The sequence below is a fragment of the Argentina silus genome (assembly GCF_951799395.1).
Source record: "Argentina silus genome assembly, chromosome: X".
Lineage (NCBI taxonomy): Eukaryota > Metazoa > Chordata > Actinopteri > Argentiniformes > Argentinidae > Argentina > Argentina silus.
In genome coordinates, this window is record NC_139653.1 from 44,998,804 (window position 1) to 45,015,220 (window position 16,417).

Here is a 16,417-nt window from a genome sequence, read left to right on the forward strand (position 1 = left end):
TGGGAGTCCATCAAGGAAGGACTGACAGAAGTATTTGTTTTCACTACCCTTGAGTGTATTTAGCACTACCTGCATCTCAAATCACCTTACAAACTCTCTGACTATAGCTGTAACTACTATAATGTGCTTTCTCCCCATTCCTGTTATTTCATCCCTCAGGAGGTCACTTAGATGCTATACCCCCCCTCGCAACCCATCTAATCCAGTCTACCCACCATGCTCAACTGACTACAACCTCACTGTTGTGGGAGGACTTTGGAACTGTCTGGTAGCGGTCCGGAAAGCGGAGGCTATCTCAGCCTATGCCTGCTTCATGTCCCTCCACTTCCTGGCTCTTGCCGAGACATGTATTACACCGGAAAACACAGCTACTCCGGCAGCCCTCTCTGATGCCTACTCCTTTTCTCACTTCCCTTGACTCTCTGGTTGAGGGGGAGGCACAGGGCTCCTAATCTCACCTAAATGGTCACATAATGTCCTTCCCCTGTCACACCTGTCCATATCCACCTTCGAATTCCATGCTGTTTCTGTTACCTTCCCTGTCAAACTTTGTTGTTAACAACAACTACCTCACCTGTCCCTCTTCCTCTGTCTTATCCTCCCTACCCTCTGTTGAATCCTTCTCCCTTCTATCTACTGATGCAGCCTCCTCCACCCTCCTGTCCACTCTTTCCTCGTCCTTTAACTCTCTCTGTCCACTGACCACAAGCCAGCACGATCCTCTCCATGCCCTCCTTGGCTCTCTGAAACCCTGCAAGCTGTAGATTAGGGCTCCGGGCAGCTGAGAGGAAATGGAGTAAAACCGGCCTCCCTGATGACCTAAAACCTTCTCTCTCTCCTCCTCAACTACACCTCCTCTGCATCAGCTGCTAAAGCTTCTTACTACCATTCCAAAATTCAAACCTCTCCCTCTGACCCAAGGAAACTGTTCTCCACATTTTCCTTACTCCTCAACCCACTTCCTCCCCCCCTCCCTCCTCCCTGTCTGCAGATGACTGCTACTACTTTGAAAAGAAGGTTGATCACATTAGCAGCTCCTTTACTCAACCTCTCACCAACACTGCTACCACTCCTCCCAAACCCACTGCGCTACCCTTGGTCTCTGGTTTATCAGCTCTTTCCTCCCTCTCCCCTGATGATATTCTAAAACTGGTCACATCCAAGTGGGCAACCACCTCCCTCTCGATCCTATCCCCTCATCCTTTCTCCAATCCATCTCCAAAGACCTCCTTCCGTTCCTTACCACCATAATCAATTTCTCTCTATCCACAGGATCTTGATACTGTACCATTCCTCATTCCATTCCATGAATTACAATGAGCCCTTCCTCCCCTGGTTTCACTGCACCACTAAGCTATAAGTCTGGTAAGACTGCTGTGTTATTCTGAGCTTTCCGCATCCTCTAGGGGTCAGCCATCTTACATTATTGATAATGAAATGGTTCCATTCTCTCTCTCCCTCTCCCTTTTCCTCTCCATGTCTCTCTCTTTCTCCCTCTCTATCTCTGCTCATCTCTCAGTTGCTCTCACTATCTCTCCATCTCTCTTTCTCCCACTTTCGGCTCATCTCTCTCTCTCTCTATCTCCATCTCTCTTTCTCCTCTCTCTCTCTCGGCTCATCTCTCTCTCTCTCTATCTCTCTCTCTCTCGGCTCATCTCTCTCTCTCTCTATCTCCATCTATCTTTCTCCTCTCTCTCTCTCTATCTCTCTCTCTCTCGGCTCATCTCTCTCTCTCTCTATCTCCATCTATCTTTCTCCTCTCTCTCTCTCTCTCGCTCTGGTGTTTTCTTTTGTTGTCCGGTCCATCTGTCTGGTTTATGAGAATGAAACTTAGAAGCCTGTCTACTGTTAATGAACATCTCTGGCTCTCTCTCTGCGTGCCAAGGTGTGACTGCTTTTCAGTTGCCACCTGGACCGGCCGGAAACAGATGTCAAAAATGTAAAATGTAAATGTAAATGTAAATGTAAATGTAAATATAAATGTAAAATGTAAATGTAAATGTGAATGTAAATGCATATATAAATGTAAATGTAGAAATCATTGTAATGCATGGAACGGAATGAGGAATGGTGTCAAACATGTGTGTTTGATACTGTACCATTCCTCATTCCATTCCATGAATTACAATGAGCCCTTCCTCCCCTGGTTTCACTGCACCACTAAGCTATAAGTCTGGTAAGACTGCTGTGTTATTCTGAGCTTTCCGCATCCTCTAGGGGTCAGCCATCTTACATTATTGATAATGAAATGGTTCCATTCTCTCTCTCCCTCTCCCTCTCCATCTCTCTCTCTCTTTCTCCCTCTCTATCTCCATTTCTCTCCTCTCTCTCTCTTTCTCATGGAATGGAATGACAAATGGTACCATTCCTTGTTCCATTCCATTCATTACAATGAGCCCTGTCCTCCGTTTTCTACCTCCACCAGCCTCCCCTGCTGGATACATCTCACATAACCAGTCTGCTCCGATATTCAACCACCTTGGTCGGACTGTGAGGTAGCTAGTGCACTCTTAGAAAAGAGTTCTTCCAAAAGAGTTCTTCAGAAGAACGAGGAATGGTATCAAACACAACATCATACAACACTGGTCTGAGAGGAGAGCCAGGTGTGCTGCTTCGATAACCAGTTGACCTTGAATGGCACTGTGGTGAAATTAAACCTGCATCTCAGAGCGTGTGTGTGTGTGTGTGTGTGTGTGTGTGCGTGCGCGCGCTTGCGTGTGCACTGTAAATCTATCTCAGGTGCAGTGCTATTCAGAAATGACCTTTTATGAAAACAAGGACAGTAAATTAATTCAACACCTGCCGATTCCCCAGTGTCTCCCACAGCTTAATCGAAACCACAGATATTCATCACCATTGGAGTGCAGTGCATAACAGAATGTGCGTGTGAGTGTGAGAACGTGTGTGTGTGTGTGTGTGTGTGTGCGTGTGTGTGTGTGTGTGTGTGTGTGTGTGTGTGTGTGTGTGAGTATACAGTATTGTGGGGGGACATGCAGCGTTCGGCCTGTAGAGGGTGCTACAGGACCGTGGCCAAGGTGCGGAAGCGAGGCTTTGTCGCACACCTGTTGCGAATGAAGCCTCGTTAACGAAATGGTTTTTAAGATGTGTGTGCCTCTGCTTTGGGAAGGACGGCTGGAAAGCGGGGACTGAAAAGTCAACCCGGTCCTGACAGACGATCATAAAATAAACAGGTTTTCCCTCACTAGAAATATCGAGTTCGCCTCTGTGTCTACGAACCGTGTTACAAGTATACTCAGGCGTAGTATGTATGTTTGAGTAGGAGTGTGTAGTATCTATTTGAACAGTATGGCTGTATACACTTCTCTCGTTCTTCACACTGTAACACACACACACACACACGCACACACACACACACACACACACACACACTCGCACACAAACACTCACACACACACACCTACACACACACACATACACACACACACAATCCTCTCACTGGGGCTCAGGTGGAACAGTTTGTCGATAATAACCTGCCAATGTGTTCCTCTATTCATCTGAAATGAATACAAAACCTGTTGCCTCCCAAAAGCTAACTGCTAAATTGGTTGAAATGAGGTGGAAGGCAGGTGGTAGCTGGAAACCGAGCAGTAGGATACAGTGCAGTGTAAACACCTGGATTTACAAAACAAGCAAGCTGTCTCTTTAGCATCACTGTACGAGCTGAGCTGAGCTGCAGGAGAGAGTGGTGGCTGAATTAGTCTTTTAGAGCAGAGAGGTTTTCTGTGTGTGTGTGTGTGTGTGTGTGTGTGGTGATATTACGCAAGGTTTGCTCCATTGACAGCATCAGTGAGGCTTGGGAGGCTGCCAGATCGTCAGTGTGTGTGTGTGTGTGTGTGTGTGTGTGGGTGTATGTGCACACGCGCATACGTATGTGTGTGACTCATACTGTATAAGAGCCACTGCTAGAGCTCTGTCTGTCCTTCTGCCTGTCGTTCACCTTGCCTCATCCCCTTTCCCCCGCCCCCCCCCCCGTTCCCCCCCCCCAGTCTCCCCATCCACCCCATCTTTCCTTCTTTCATCATCACATCCACCTCTCTCTTTGTCTCCCAGTGAACAAGACAGCAGCATGTCTGCTATAAAGGGCAACTATCCCATTGCAATAATCCAACTATTCAAATAACAGATTTAAAATGTGGAGTTGTTGGAGTCTGTTACTCGTAGTCGTGTAGTCATTCTGATCCCTGTGGACGCTTGATACTGTTTTATAAACCACATGACATGTTTCCGTAGAGATGGCAATTCACGCTGCTGTCGCCGTGAGGAGTTTGGAGACGCTCTAATTAAAATCTGTGACTGGAGTAGGTAATGAGAACAGGTGGAAGAGAAACGAGAGGGTGAGGGAGAGAGGGAGAGACAGGGAGAGGGAGGGAGAGAGAGAGAGAGAGAGAGAGATAGAGGGACAGAGACAGGGAGAGAGAGAGAGAGAGAGAAAGAGAGAGAGAGGGGGAGAGACAGGGGGAGGGAGAGAGAGGGAGGTAGAGGGAGGGAGGGAGGGAGAGGGAGAGGAAGAGTGAGAGAGAGGGAGAGGGAGAGGAAGAGGGAGAAAGAAAGGGAGAGGGAGAGGAAGAGGGAGAAAGAAAGGGAGACGGAGAGAGAAAGGGAGAGGGAGAGAGAAAGGGAGAGAGAGAGAGGTGTCTACCACAGGGAAGCTGAGAGCCAGCAACAGTAGAGAACTGACAAAACTGTAGAACAGGTGGAAGAGAGATATAGAGAGAGAGACAGAGAGACATGGAGAGAGATAGAGACAGAGAGAGAGAGACATGGAGAGAGATAGAGACAGAGATAGAGACAGAGAAAGAGAGACAGAGAAAGAGAGACACAGAGAAAGACACAGAGAGAAAGAGAGAGAGAGACATGGAGAGAGATAGAGAGACAGAGATAGAGAGACAGAGAAAGAGAGACAGAGAAAGAGAGACACAGAGAAAGACACAGAGAGAGAGAGAGAGAGAGACATGGAGAGAGATAGAGAGACAGAGATAGAGAGACAGAGAAAGAGAGACAGAGAAAGAGAGACACAGAGAAAGACACAGAGAGAGAGAGAGAGAGAGAGAGACATGGAGGGAGATAGAGAGACAGAGATAGAGAGACAGAGAAAGAGAGACAGAGAAAGAAAGACAGAGACAGAGAGAGAGAGAGAGAGAGAGAGAGAGAGAGAGAGAGAGAGATAGTGGCCCCTCCTCACATGCTTATGAGTATTACCCAGTGCATTTCCATTTCTCTCCAGATCAATCAACATAGAGAGGATGACCTCAACTAAAAGACATGACTGGACACCTCCTGTCCAGACTACGCCACCTCTCCTGTGCGTGTGTGTGTGTGTGTGTGTGTGTGTGTGTGAGTGTGTCTTGACCTACCGACTTCGGGCAGTGGATGTATCTAGCCAGGCTGATGATGAGGTCATGTGTGATGGGGTCGACAAGGTTTCTAAAGCTGGCGTAGCGATACAAGACGTCATCCAGGGAGGTGGATTCCATACCCAGGTCCTACATAGAGACACACACACACACACAGAGTCATGAGATACATACCTAGGTCCTACATAGAGACACACACACACACAGTCATTAGATACTTGCCTACCAGGCAAACATTGGTGTGGATGATGCCATCATCTACCTGCTACACAGAGCTCACTCCCATTTAGATAAGGCTGGCAGCAATGTGAGGATCATGTTCTTTGACTTCTCCATTGCATTTAATACCATACAGCCCTTACTACTTGCGGAGAAGCTGCTGAGGATGCTGGTGGACTCCCACATTGTTTCCTGGATTACGAAATACCTGACCAACAGGCCACAGTTTGTACGGCTGCAGGGATGTGTGTCGGACTGGGTGGTAAGCAGAACTGGCGCCCCCCAGGGGACAGTTCTGGCTCCCTTCCTCTTCACCCTCTATACCTCGGACTTCAGGCACAACACAGATTCTTGCCATCTGCAGAGGTTTTCGGATGATTCGGCTATTGTGGGATGTGTCAGTGGAGGCCAGGAGACCGAGTACAGAGAACTGGTGGACAGTTGAGTGGTGTGAGCAGAACCACATGCTACTCAACATCAGCAAGACAAAGGAGATGGTGGTGGACTTTAGGAGAACTAGGGTCTCCCTGTCTCCTGTTTCCATCCAGGGAGAGGACGTGGAGGTGGTCCAGAGCTACAAGTACCTGGCGGTGCACCTGGACAATAAACTGGACTGGACTGAGAGCACAGATGTCCTGTACAAGAGGGGCCAGAGCTTTATTTCCTGAGGAGGCTCAGGTCCTTTGGCGTGTGCAGGACTCTGCTGAACCTGTTCTACCAGTCAGTGGTGGCCAGTGCAGTGCTGTACGCGGCGGTATGCTGGGGGGGCAGCATCAAGGAAGGTGACACCAAGAGGCTGAACAAGCTTATTAGGAAAGCTGGTTCTGTCCTCGGTGTCACCCTGGACACTGTGGAGGAGGTGGCCAATAGGAGGATGAGGACCAAACTTCTGGCCATCATGGACAATCCCTCCCATCCCCTACATGACACTGTGGCAGAGCAGAGAAGCTCTTTCAGCAACAGATTATTACAACCACGTTGCACTAAGGAGCGCTATAGGAGATCTTTTCTGCAAGGCTGTATCGATCGGGGTGATCAGAGTCAGGCTGGGGGATGTTAAATCATACTGGACTGTTCTTACTGTATATAATGTTTCAGATGTCTATTTTATTATATTATATTTTATTATTCTATTGTCACTTTATTTTGTTGTTGTTGTTTGTGATGTGAGCTGCTGTAACGCCTTAAGAGACTCACACACACACACACACACACACACACACACACACACACACACACACACACACACACACACACACACACACAGTAAGTAGATATAAGTATACAGTATTATTAAAGCCTCATTTGATTAATTCTATTTGTCTATTTGTCTTGCACTAAATCAGCACAAACTCAACAATTCTTTGCACATAGTGATAATTACATTGGAGTCAGATTATCAATATCAGATATGCTTTGCTATTAACAAAATATAGCCAAATGTCTCAGCCAAACCTTCGCGTGGAAACTGACATTATTATAAAATGACCTACAATTCCATACCCAGGTCCTACATAGAGACACAGTAATTAGATCATTAAAAACAATGGGTCACATTAGCAAACAACTGTGAGGTAAGAGAAGCACATTGCACAAATGAATAGACATTTTGTGCACAACCTTAAATTTGATTGGGGGCCAGGACATTTTCCTGACGATTATAGGATAAACTCTGGGCCTGGGATATAATATATTCAGTATACCCAGAGTTTTCCCTGGTCGGATTACATCGTCAGAAAAACTCCAGAATACACATAATTCTCCCCTGGTAAACAATGTCAAAATCAGACAGGTTATATAATCGACATCCAGGACGCTAGCGCACACACACACACACACACACACACACACACACACACACACAAGCACACACACACACACACACACACACACACACACACACACACACACACAAGCACACACACAAGCACAAACCCTTATTGACTTCCCCTGAGAGGTAGGAAGAGAGACATGTAACACTCCTCAATGTACGTACGTCTTCACCAGTGGAGGCTGAAATCAGAGGACGGCTCATTGCAATGCATGGAATATAATGAGGAATGGTATCAAACACCTTGTTCGATACCATTCCTCATTCCATTCCATTCCATGCATTACAATGAGCCGTCCTCTGATTCCAGCCTCCACCAACTCATCACCCGGAGGAGCTGCTGACTGAAATGCTAACAGACAGAATATTTCAGCATGGGAGGAAAACAAGTGTTTACTGTACGTCAGCTTTACTGCCAAAACAAATTAAGACTAAACCTGTGTGATGCTCTCGCTTCAGGCATGAAACAGTCTTTGTCCGTTTATGCAAAGATCTAAGAGTTGCTTAGCTTGACAAACATGTGAACATTTGTGTGACATCTTTTATGTGATGTACTGTGGCGGGGTCTACTTTGGCAGCACACACAAAGCACACAGCAGGGTTCCAAAGCTGTTATTGTTCAAATTTACAGTAGAATATAAAGAAGACACACAGTTGAGATGCTATGCCATTTCTCATTCCATGCATTACAATGAGCCCATCCTCAGATGCTCTACTTCCACCAGTCTCCACTGATACACATCAGACACACACACACTCACAGACAGACAGACAGACAGACAGACAGACACTCACTCACACTCACACTCTCTCTCACACACACACACACACACGCACGCACGCACGCACACACACACACACACACACACACACACACACACACACACACACACACACACACACACACACACACACACACACACACACTCTCTCTCTCTCTCTCTCTCTCTCTCTCACACACACACACACACACACACACACACACCCTCTCTGTCTGTTTATGTTTCTCTCTGTTGACTTCCTGCCTACTCTGAAAGATAGGTCTTCCTCCTCTATCCTCTCCATTCTCTAAATACAACTGCAGCATTTGGAGAATGAGTCACTGAGGATTCCATGCTGTCTGTTCTACTGTGGTGAGTGGGCATGTGGCCGAATGAGAGACAGAGCATTGACTGACTGGCTGACTGACTCACTTACTGACTGACTGACTGACTGACTGACTGACTTGACAGACAGATAGACAGACAGACAGACAAGCAGACAGGCAGGTACATACATACAGACAGACAGACACCTCTGAACAGATTTCTCCTCTATCTGAGTCACTGCTAAACATAGATACAGGGATTTTATGCTTGAATCGAAATGTATCCTCCATTTCCCTGTGTGTGTGTTTATCTTTACTGCAACATGTCGGGTTGAGGGACTGCTGTTACAGATTGGCCACAGAGGGAAGAGAGGAGACAAACAGACAGACAGAGCCTTGACTGATGGACAGACAGACAGACAGACAGACAGACAGACAGACAGACAGAGCCTTGACTGACGGACGGACAGACAGACAGACAGAGCCTTTACTGATGGACAGACAGACAGACAGACAGGCAGACAGGCAGAGCCTTGACTGACGGACAGACAGACAGACAGAGCCTTGACTGATGGACAGACAGACAGAGCCTTGACTGATGGACAGACAGACAGACAGAGCCTTGACTGATGGACAGACAGACAGACAGACAGACAGACAGAGCCTTGATTGATGGACAAACAGACAGACAGACAGACAGAGCCTTGACTGACCGACAGACATACAGACAGACAGATAGAGCCTTGACTGAAAGACAGACTGACAGACAGAGCCTTGACTGAAAGACAGACAGACAGAGCCTTGACTGGCGGACTGACAGACAGAGACAGACAGACAGATTGTGTGTGTGTGTGTCTGTGTATCATGTCTGTCAACAGGTGTATTACAGCCTTCTGATGAACAGATCTGCTTAATCTACTCTCCCTTCCTCTGACTACTCCTTTAGTGGCTGGAATATTGAGGTCATTTCATAAATGTAGTGTGTGTGTGTGTGTGTGTGTGTGTGTGTGTGTGAGTGAGAGAGACAGAGAGAGAGAAAGAGTGTGTTTGTGTGTGCATCTATGGTGAGTCAGAGCACAGGAGGTAATTCTCCCCATGGACCGATAAGAAATCAAGCTGCTATGCAAATTGATAATCGTGAATGGAAATATATCTTCCATCTCCCTGTGTGTGTGTTCATCTTTACCGCAACATGGCGGGTTGAAGGACCTGCAGATACAGATTGGCCACGGAGGGGAGAGAGGAGGAAATAAGGCCATAGCATAGTGCAAGGTGGAAGAAACATGGCGGAAACAGAGGGAGAATTAGAGCAGTCGAGGCTGGTGGAGGTAGAAATTAGAGGCCGCGTGTTTTGATACCATTCCTCATTCTATTCCACCAATGTCTCCCTCCGCCTCCATGTACCTTCACCGGCCTCCCCTGAATTAGAGGTAGAGCAGAAACAGAAAGGAAAGAGAGAGACGTTTGAGTATTAGCTCTTAAGATAGGGTTAGGGTTAGGCTAGGCTACATTAACTCTTAACATAGCTGTTGGCTAGGCTACATTAACTCTTAACATAGCCGTTGGCTAGGCTACATTAACTCTTAACATAGCTGTTGGCTAGGCTACATTAACTCTTAACATAGCCGTTGGCTAGGCTACATTAACTCTTAACATAGCTGTTGGCTAGGCTACATTAACTCTTAACATAGCCGTTGGCTAAGCTATTTTAGGTCTTAACATAAGCAGTGGCTAAGCTACATTAGCTCTTAACATAGCCGTTGGCTAAGCTATTTTAGCTCTTAACATAAGCAGTGGCTAAGCTACATTAACTCTTAACATAGCCATTGGCTAAGTGACATTAGCCCCCCCCTTTATTAATGCCCATTTAATCAGTGGTCCATCAAGAACCATGGTATCCGGGCAACAAGGAGGAGCACCTGTCTGCCAGTGAACAGAGATGCTTCTTTCAATAATCTCCCCCTCTTTTGTCTCTCTCTCTTTGTTCCATTATTACCTCCCTCTCTTCCCCATTACGCTCCCTCTCTCTTCCCCCACCACTCTCCACCTCTCTCTCCTTCACTCTCTCTCTCTTTGTTCCATTATTACCTCCCTCTCTTCCCCATTACGCTCCCTCTCTCTTCCCCCACCACTCTCCACCTCTCTCTCCTTCACTCTCTCTCTCTTTGTTCCATCATTACCCCCCTCTCTTCCCCATTACCCTTCCTCTCACCCTCTCTGTTCCCCCACCACTCTCCACCTCTCTCTCCCTCCCTCTCTCTTCCCCCACCACTCTCTCCCCCTCTTTTGCTCCTCCTCCACCATACTTTCTTGCTCCTTCCATATTCTACCCTCATGTAAAGGACCAGTTTACACAGACATCAGATTACAGAATAATGATCTGTATAATCAACTACTTGCTATGTGGATTCATGGCAGTTGAGCACAGACCAGGAGAGAGTGTGAGTGTGTGTATGTGTGTGTGTGTGTGTGTGTGTGTGTGTGTGTATGTAATCAGCTCACCATATGCTGCTCACGCAGCCAGTGATGGTCTTCTCCATCATACAGAGAGGCAGCACACACACGAGTAGTTTAAATATTACCAGATTTATTCACATTTCCAAGTAACACTGCAGGTGACTGTCTGGTACTGGGTTTGGGCCCTAGGAGGCCTCGCAGGGGCTGCAAGGGTCTCCAGCAAACCAGTGGATTGATATGAATACCCCTGTGTCTCCCTCCTCCTCCCAGCTGACAGAAAGTGTGTGTTTGTGTGTGTGTGTGTGTGTGTGTGTGTGTGTGTGTCTATTGATATGACAACATCCCTATATTCCCTCCTCCCCCCATCTGACAGTAACCCCTGCTCCGGATAACGGCCCCTTGCTCCTAGCAGCAGGAAAGTCATTCAGAGGTCAGGATTGGCTGACCCCACACCATGACCCACAGGATCACCATCAGACCATACATGTGCACGCGCACACGACACACGGAACACGGCAGGATCCTCTCCACAGCTCCCTCCTCTCTGATTTGTTATGATGAACAGATGGAAGTGAAGAAAATGCTACCCGTTACATAGAGATCAGGGCTGGTAGGCTGGTGAGGGTAAAAAAAATAATCGGAGGATGGGGCTCATTGTAATGCATGGAAGGGAATGAGGAATGAGGGGTCAAACACGTGTGCTATACCATTCCTCATTCCGTTCCATGCTTTACACTGAGTGTTGACAGGATCTGATTGTACAACATGTGGTTTAATTATACAACAGGCGACAAATGGATGATACAGCGGGGTGGTTTGGAATTCCCATTGTTATCTGTGTCTATGCTATTAGACAACGTACGCAGGGTCACGCCCATTCATAAAATGTGACGTTAGTTATGTCGTTACCTAGCAACGCCTTGTCACAGCCATGAAAGAAATGTCATGGCCTCTCGTGTATTATTGCTGAAATGAACATGGTTTATTCAATGCGTGGGTCTAGTAGGACCATACAGGTGTATGTATGGAGGGATGTAAGCGGGTTCATGCAATGCTCTGTGATGCAAATGCAAAAGAGGGAATGTGACGCTCCTTTAGTAGCATGGTACAGTACAGCGGCTCTTTCTTCAGCCTCACTCCCCCTCTTCTCCTCCCTTCTCTACACCCCTCCCTCCCTCCCTCTTCTCCTCCCTTCTCTACACCCCTCCCTCCCTCTTCTCCTTCTCTCTACCCCCCTCCTCTTCTCCTTCTCCTTCTCTCTACACTCCTCCTCTTCTCCTCTCTCTGCTCTCTCCTCCTCTCTACACCCCTCCTCTTCTCCTTCTCTCTACCCCCCTCCTCTTCTCCTTCTCTCTACACCCCTCCTCTTCTCCTTCTCTCTACCCCCCTCCTCTTCTCCTTCTCTCTACACCCCTCCTCTTCTCCTTCTCTCTACACCCCTCCTCTTCTCCTTCTCTCTACACCCCTCCTCTTCTCCTTCTCCTTCTCTCTACACCCCTCCTCTTCTCCCTCTCTACCCCCTCCTCTTCTCCTTCTCTCTACACCCCTCCTCTTCTCCTTCTCCTTCTCTCTACACCCCTCCTCTTCTCCTCTACACCCCTCCTCTTCTCCTCTCTCTGCTCTCTCTACTCTCCTCCTCTCTACACTCCCTCCCTCCTCTCCTCCCCTCTCCTCCTCCCACCCTTCCACCCATGGCGGAAGAACAGCAGACCCAGGCCAGGCAGGCTGGATAGCTTCACAGTAGGGTCATGAATCGTGCCACTCCTCTAAGTGCATCAGGATCGTAATCGAAGGAGGCCCGCTGGGCATCTGTTTCAGCAACACTCACAGACAGTGACACAGACCAGGGTGGAACATACCACTACTGACACAGACTAGTGGCACAGACACTGACACAGACCAGGGTGGAACATACCTCTTCAAAACACTACTGACACAGACTACTGGCACAGACAGTGACACAGACCAGGGTGGAACATACCTCTTCAAAACACTACTGACACAGACTGACACAGACCAGGGTGGGACATACCTCTTCAAAACAGTACTGACACAGACTACTGGCACAGACACTGACACAGACCAGGGTGGAACATGCCTCTTCAAAACACTACTGACACAGACTACTGGCACAGACAGTGACACAGACCAGGGTGGAACATACCTCTTCAAAACACTACTGACACAGACTAACACAGACCAGGGTGGGACATGCCAATTCAAAACAGTACTGACACAGACACTGACCAGGGTGGGACATGCTTCTTCAAAACACTACTGACACAGACCAGTACTACACACCACTACTGACACTGTCTGTCTGCCTGTTTGTCAAGAATCTGTTGGTCTGTCTGTCTGTCTGCCTGCATGTCTGTCTGTTTGCCAAGGCTCTGTTTGTCTGTCAAGGCTGTGTCTGTCTGTTTGTCAAGGTTCTGTCTGTCTGCCTGCCTGCCTGCCTGCCTGCCTGTCTGTCTGCCTGTCTGTTTGTCAAGGTTCTGTCTGTCTGTCTGCCTTCCTGTCTGTCTGCCGGTGCCTCCACCTCTGTCCTCTATCCTCCGTCATTGAAGACTCACCATCCTCCTATCTGTGTCTCCCTCTGAATCACCTCCATCAGGAGGATTAACTCATCTGGACTGACACAGAGAGTCAGCAGTAATCTGACTGGGGATTTGGAGCAATAATGAAAGACATATGTGCGTGTGCACACCCACCCACACCCACACAGAGAGAGTCAAACACACACACACACACACACACACACACACACACACACACACACACACACACACACACACACACTGCACCGCACCACACCCACACAAACACCTGACAAACACCACACTCACACCCACAAACACAAACACCACACCACACACTTTTCACCCTCACCACTGTCAGTTGTTTGTATACAAACCTGTCGGAGTGTCCTGAGCATCTCCGTGGCTTCATCCTGTTTCCCTTGCTTGGCCATCAGCATCATGTCCTGGATCATCCCAATGCGCCGCTGGTAAGGGGGAGGCGTCCCGCCGCGGCTCAATCGATCCCCTGACCTCAACATGAAAGCAGCGAATAGGTCCCCCCGCTCCTTGGTGGGCGTCCGTTTCCATCCGTGCTGAGGACTGGCCCCAGCCTCTTGTCCGGCACCTTTGGTCTGCTTAGTGCCCATGTTTTGATGTTAAGAGTCTTGAAAAAATGACTTGATCGTCCTGGATATATTTCGTGTAGGCCTACAAGTTTATCTGTTGACTTAATCGAAACAACATTATGCTACAAAAAAAACAAAACACTATATCAAGCCTGACCTGAAACTTCAGGCCGTCGAATTTCTGAACTGTCCAAATCCAGCTGCACACCTGTCTCCCGCTTAATTGCACGCGGCATGAGTTATTACCAACTGTCTCTGCCAAACTAAGGGGTTTCAGTTGGCAAATAGGCTTATACTCAAACGCATTAAAATATAAAACACATACGCTTGGTCACGTTATGGGACAGCCAGTATGCTATAACCTACAGACAAAACACACTTCAAATTTCAATCGTCTTCTTCAGCTCTGGCCCCCGTATACAACCCAAACTTTTGTTACACAATTTCTCCGCAGGCTCACATTGCTTATCAATAAAGTATCCACTGACTTTTAGTGATAAAAATGTCAGCTGCGAATTGAAATATGATCAGCGCTGTCTGCGCACCAAACAAATATAGCAGACCAAACCGCGAATCATTTAACGCGCTCCAAGACCACAACAATAATGTTCCCTAAGTGTACAGTAGGAGCAAGTACTACAAGAGTTATTTAACCAATCCGCTAGTTAAAATCCCACTGGTTAAGAGCACCTCAAGTCGGGGACAGCTCCGACGATGCTACCCGAACCATTGCCTCGAATATGGGGAAGAGTACGCAGCGGTCCCGCAGATCTCTGCAAACTCCGTCTGCACCAATAGCCTCTGGGCCAGAGTGCTATCCTGTACACGACTTCATCTTTGCTCCAAATAAACGACTGTCCTCCAATGAGCCACTACGGAGTTGACGTGACTGTGTCCTTCTCTCACGCCCTATGTTGACATTCCATCCCTATTAAATCGCTAAATCCGCGCAGTTGGTTTCCTGCAGCAAATAAGGAGGAAGCGAAGCGAGGCGTAAGAGATGACATTCGAGGGAGGGCATGGCAATGTTTACATCTGATCTGATCTGTCTGCTCCATCGGTTCTTCAGCATCTTCCATTCGGTCGACTACTCCACATCATTTAACATTTCTGTCCCGCATCTCCATGTGGTTAATCACAAGATCCGTCATGTGCTTCTCGGTGGGTGATTCGTTCTCCCTGCATGTGGTGTGCGACATTGAGAGCTAGGAAGCCCGCAGAACTACTCCTTCCTACGGGTAGGTTAGAGTCGATGAGCAGGGGGAGGAGGAGGCTGAAGGTGTCCCTGAATGGATGGGTGATGGGACTGACTTATGTATCTCGCGCGCGCGCGCGCGCCTCTCAGCGCACTAAGCAGGCAGAGGTTGGAGAGCATCGTATGCTTTTTTCTACCACTATAAACACGTCAGACAGTAACCACTCTAATAATTGCCTTGCCTTTCACCTTTACGGTCCTTGGGATGGGGCCTACAGTACATGACCACTCCAATAACAATGGTCACACTTAAATAGTTACCTCTAAATGCATAGTAGATGATATCATCACACCACACACATCAGCATTTTCACATAAGCTTTCATTCAATAGTGGTGTATTCCAAATGATCACATGGTTGTACAAATCCGCAGCAGCATTGGTTGGTTGATTACGCACGGTACAAACCCGTTGAACAGCAACATGCTGCCCTCTGGTGGCTGCAGAGTGCAACGACAGACATTCATTTGAACTCTCAAGTACAGCATAATATGTCAATATGGACAGTTCATTTTGTGGTCTTGAATGTCCCCTAGAATCTCTTTTGGAATAAATAAAAACTCATACATTTGATAGATTCACCCTCATAGCCAATTCCATTGGAAGGAGCCTACACATTTAAGTGAAAATACATCCCAATACAGTACATCAGATTTTTCTAATGTTGGATTTGTGTGCTCAGTTGAAACAGTGAAGGGCCACACAGGTTCAGGATAGTAACCATCAAGTCAGCAGGGGAGGCTGGTGGTGGTAGAAAAATCAGAGGATGGGCTCATTATAATGCATGCAATGGAACGAGAAATGGTATCAAACACGCTCATTGTAAATGCATGCAATGGAATGAGGAATGGTATCAAACACGCTCATTATAATGCATGGAATGGAATCGAACACGCGTGGTGTTTAAAACCATTCCACATTCCTTTCCATGCATTACGATGAGCCCTCCGATTTCTACCTCTGCCAGCCTCCACTGTCACAGTGCCTCTCAACCTCTTACTGTTAATCTACAGTCATATTAGATATCCACTACAGTCATATTAGATAT

The 16,417-nt window shown here is 47.5% G+C and overlaps 1 protein-coding gene across 1 annotated transcript in view; it reads right to left on the reverse strand.

Moving 5' to 3' along the window:
* Positions 1-14,135, reverse strand: part of lrrc75a (leucine rich repeat containing 75A) — a gene marked incomplete at both ends in the record, with an annotated part of 25,784 nt that extends 11,649 nt beyond the window's left edge. The window contains 2 exons of the mRNA XM_083694755.1: positions 5,376-5,504; positions 13,884-14,135. Coding sequence (XP_083550881.1) covers positions 5,376-5,504; positions 13,884-14,135 — 381 coding nt within the window. The remainder of the gene's footprint in view (positions 1-5,375; positions 5,505-13,883) is intronic.
* Between the last annotated feature and the right edge of the window lie 2,282 nt (positions 14,136-16,417).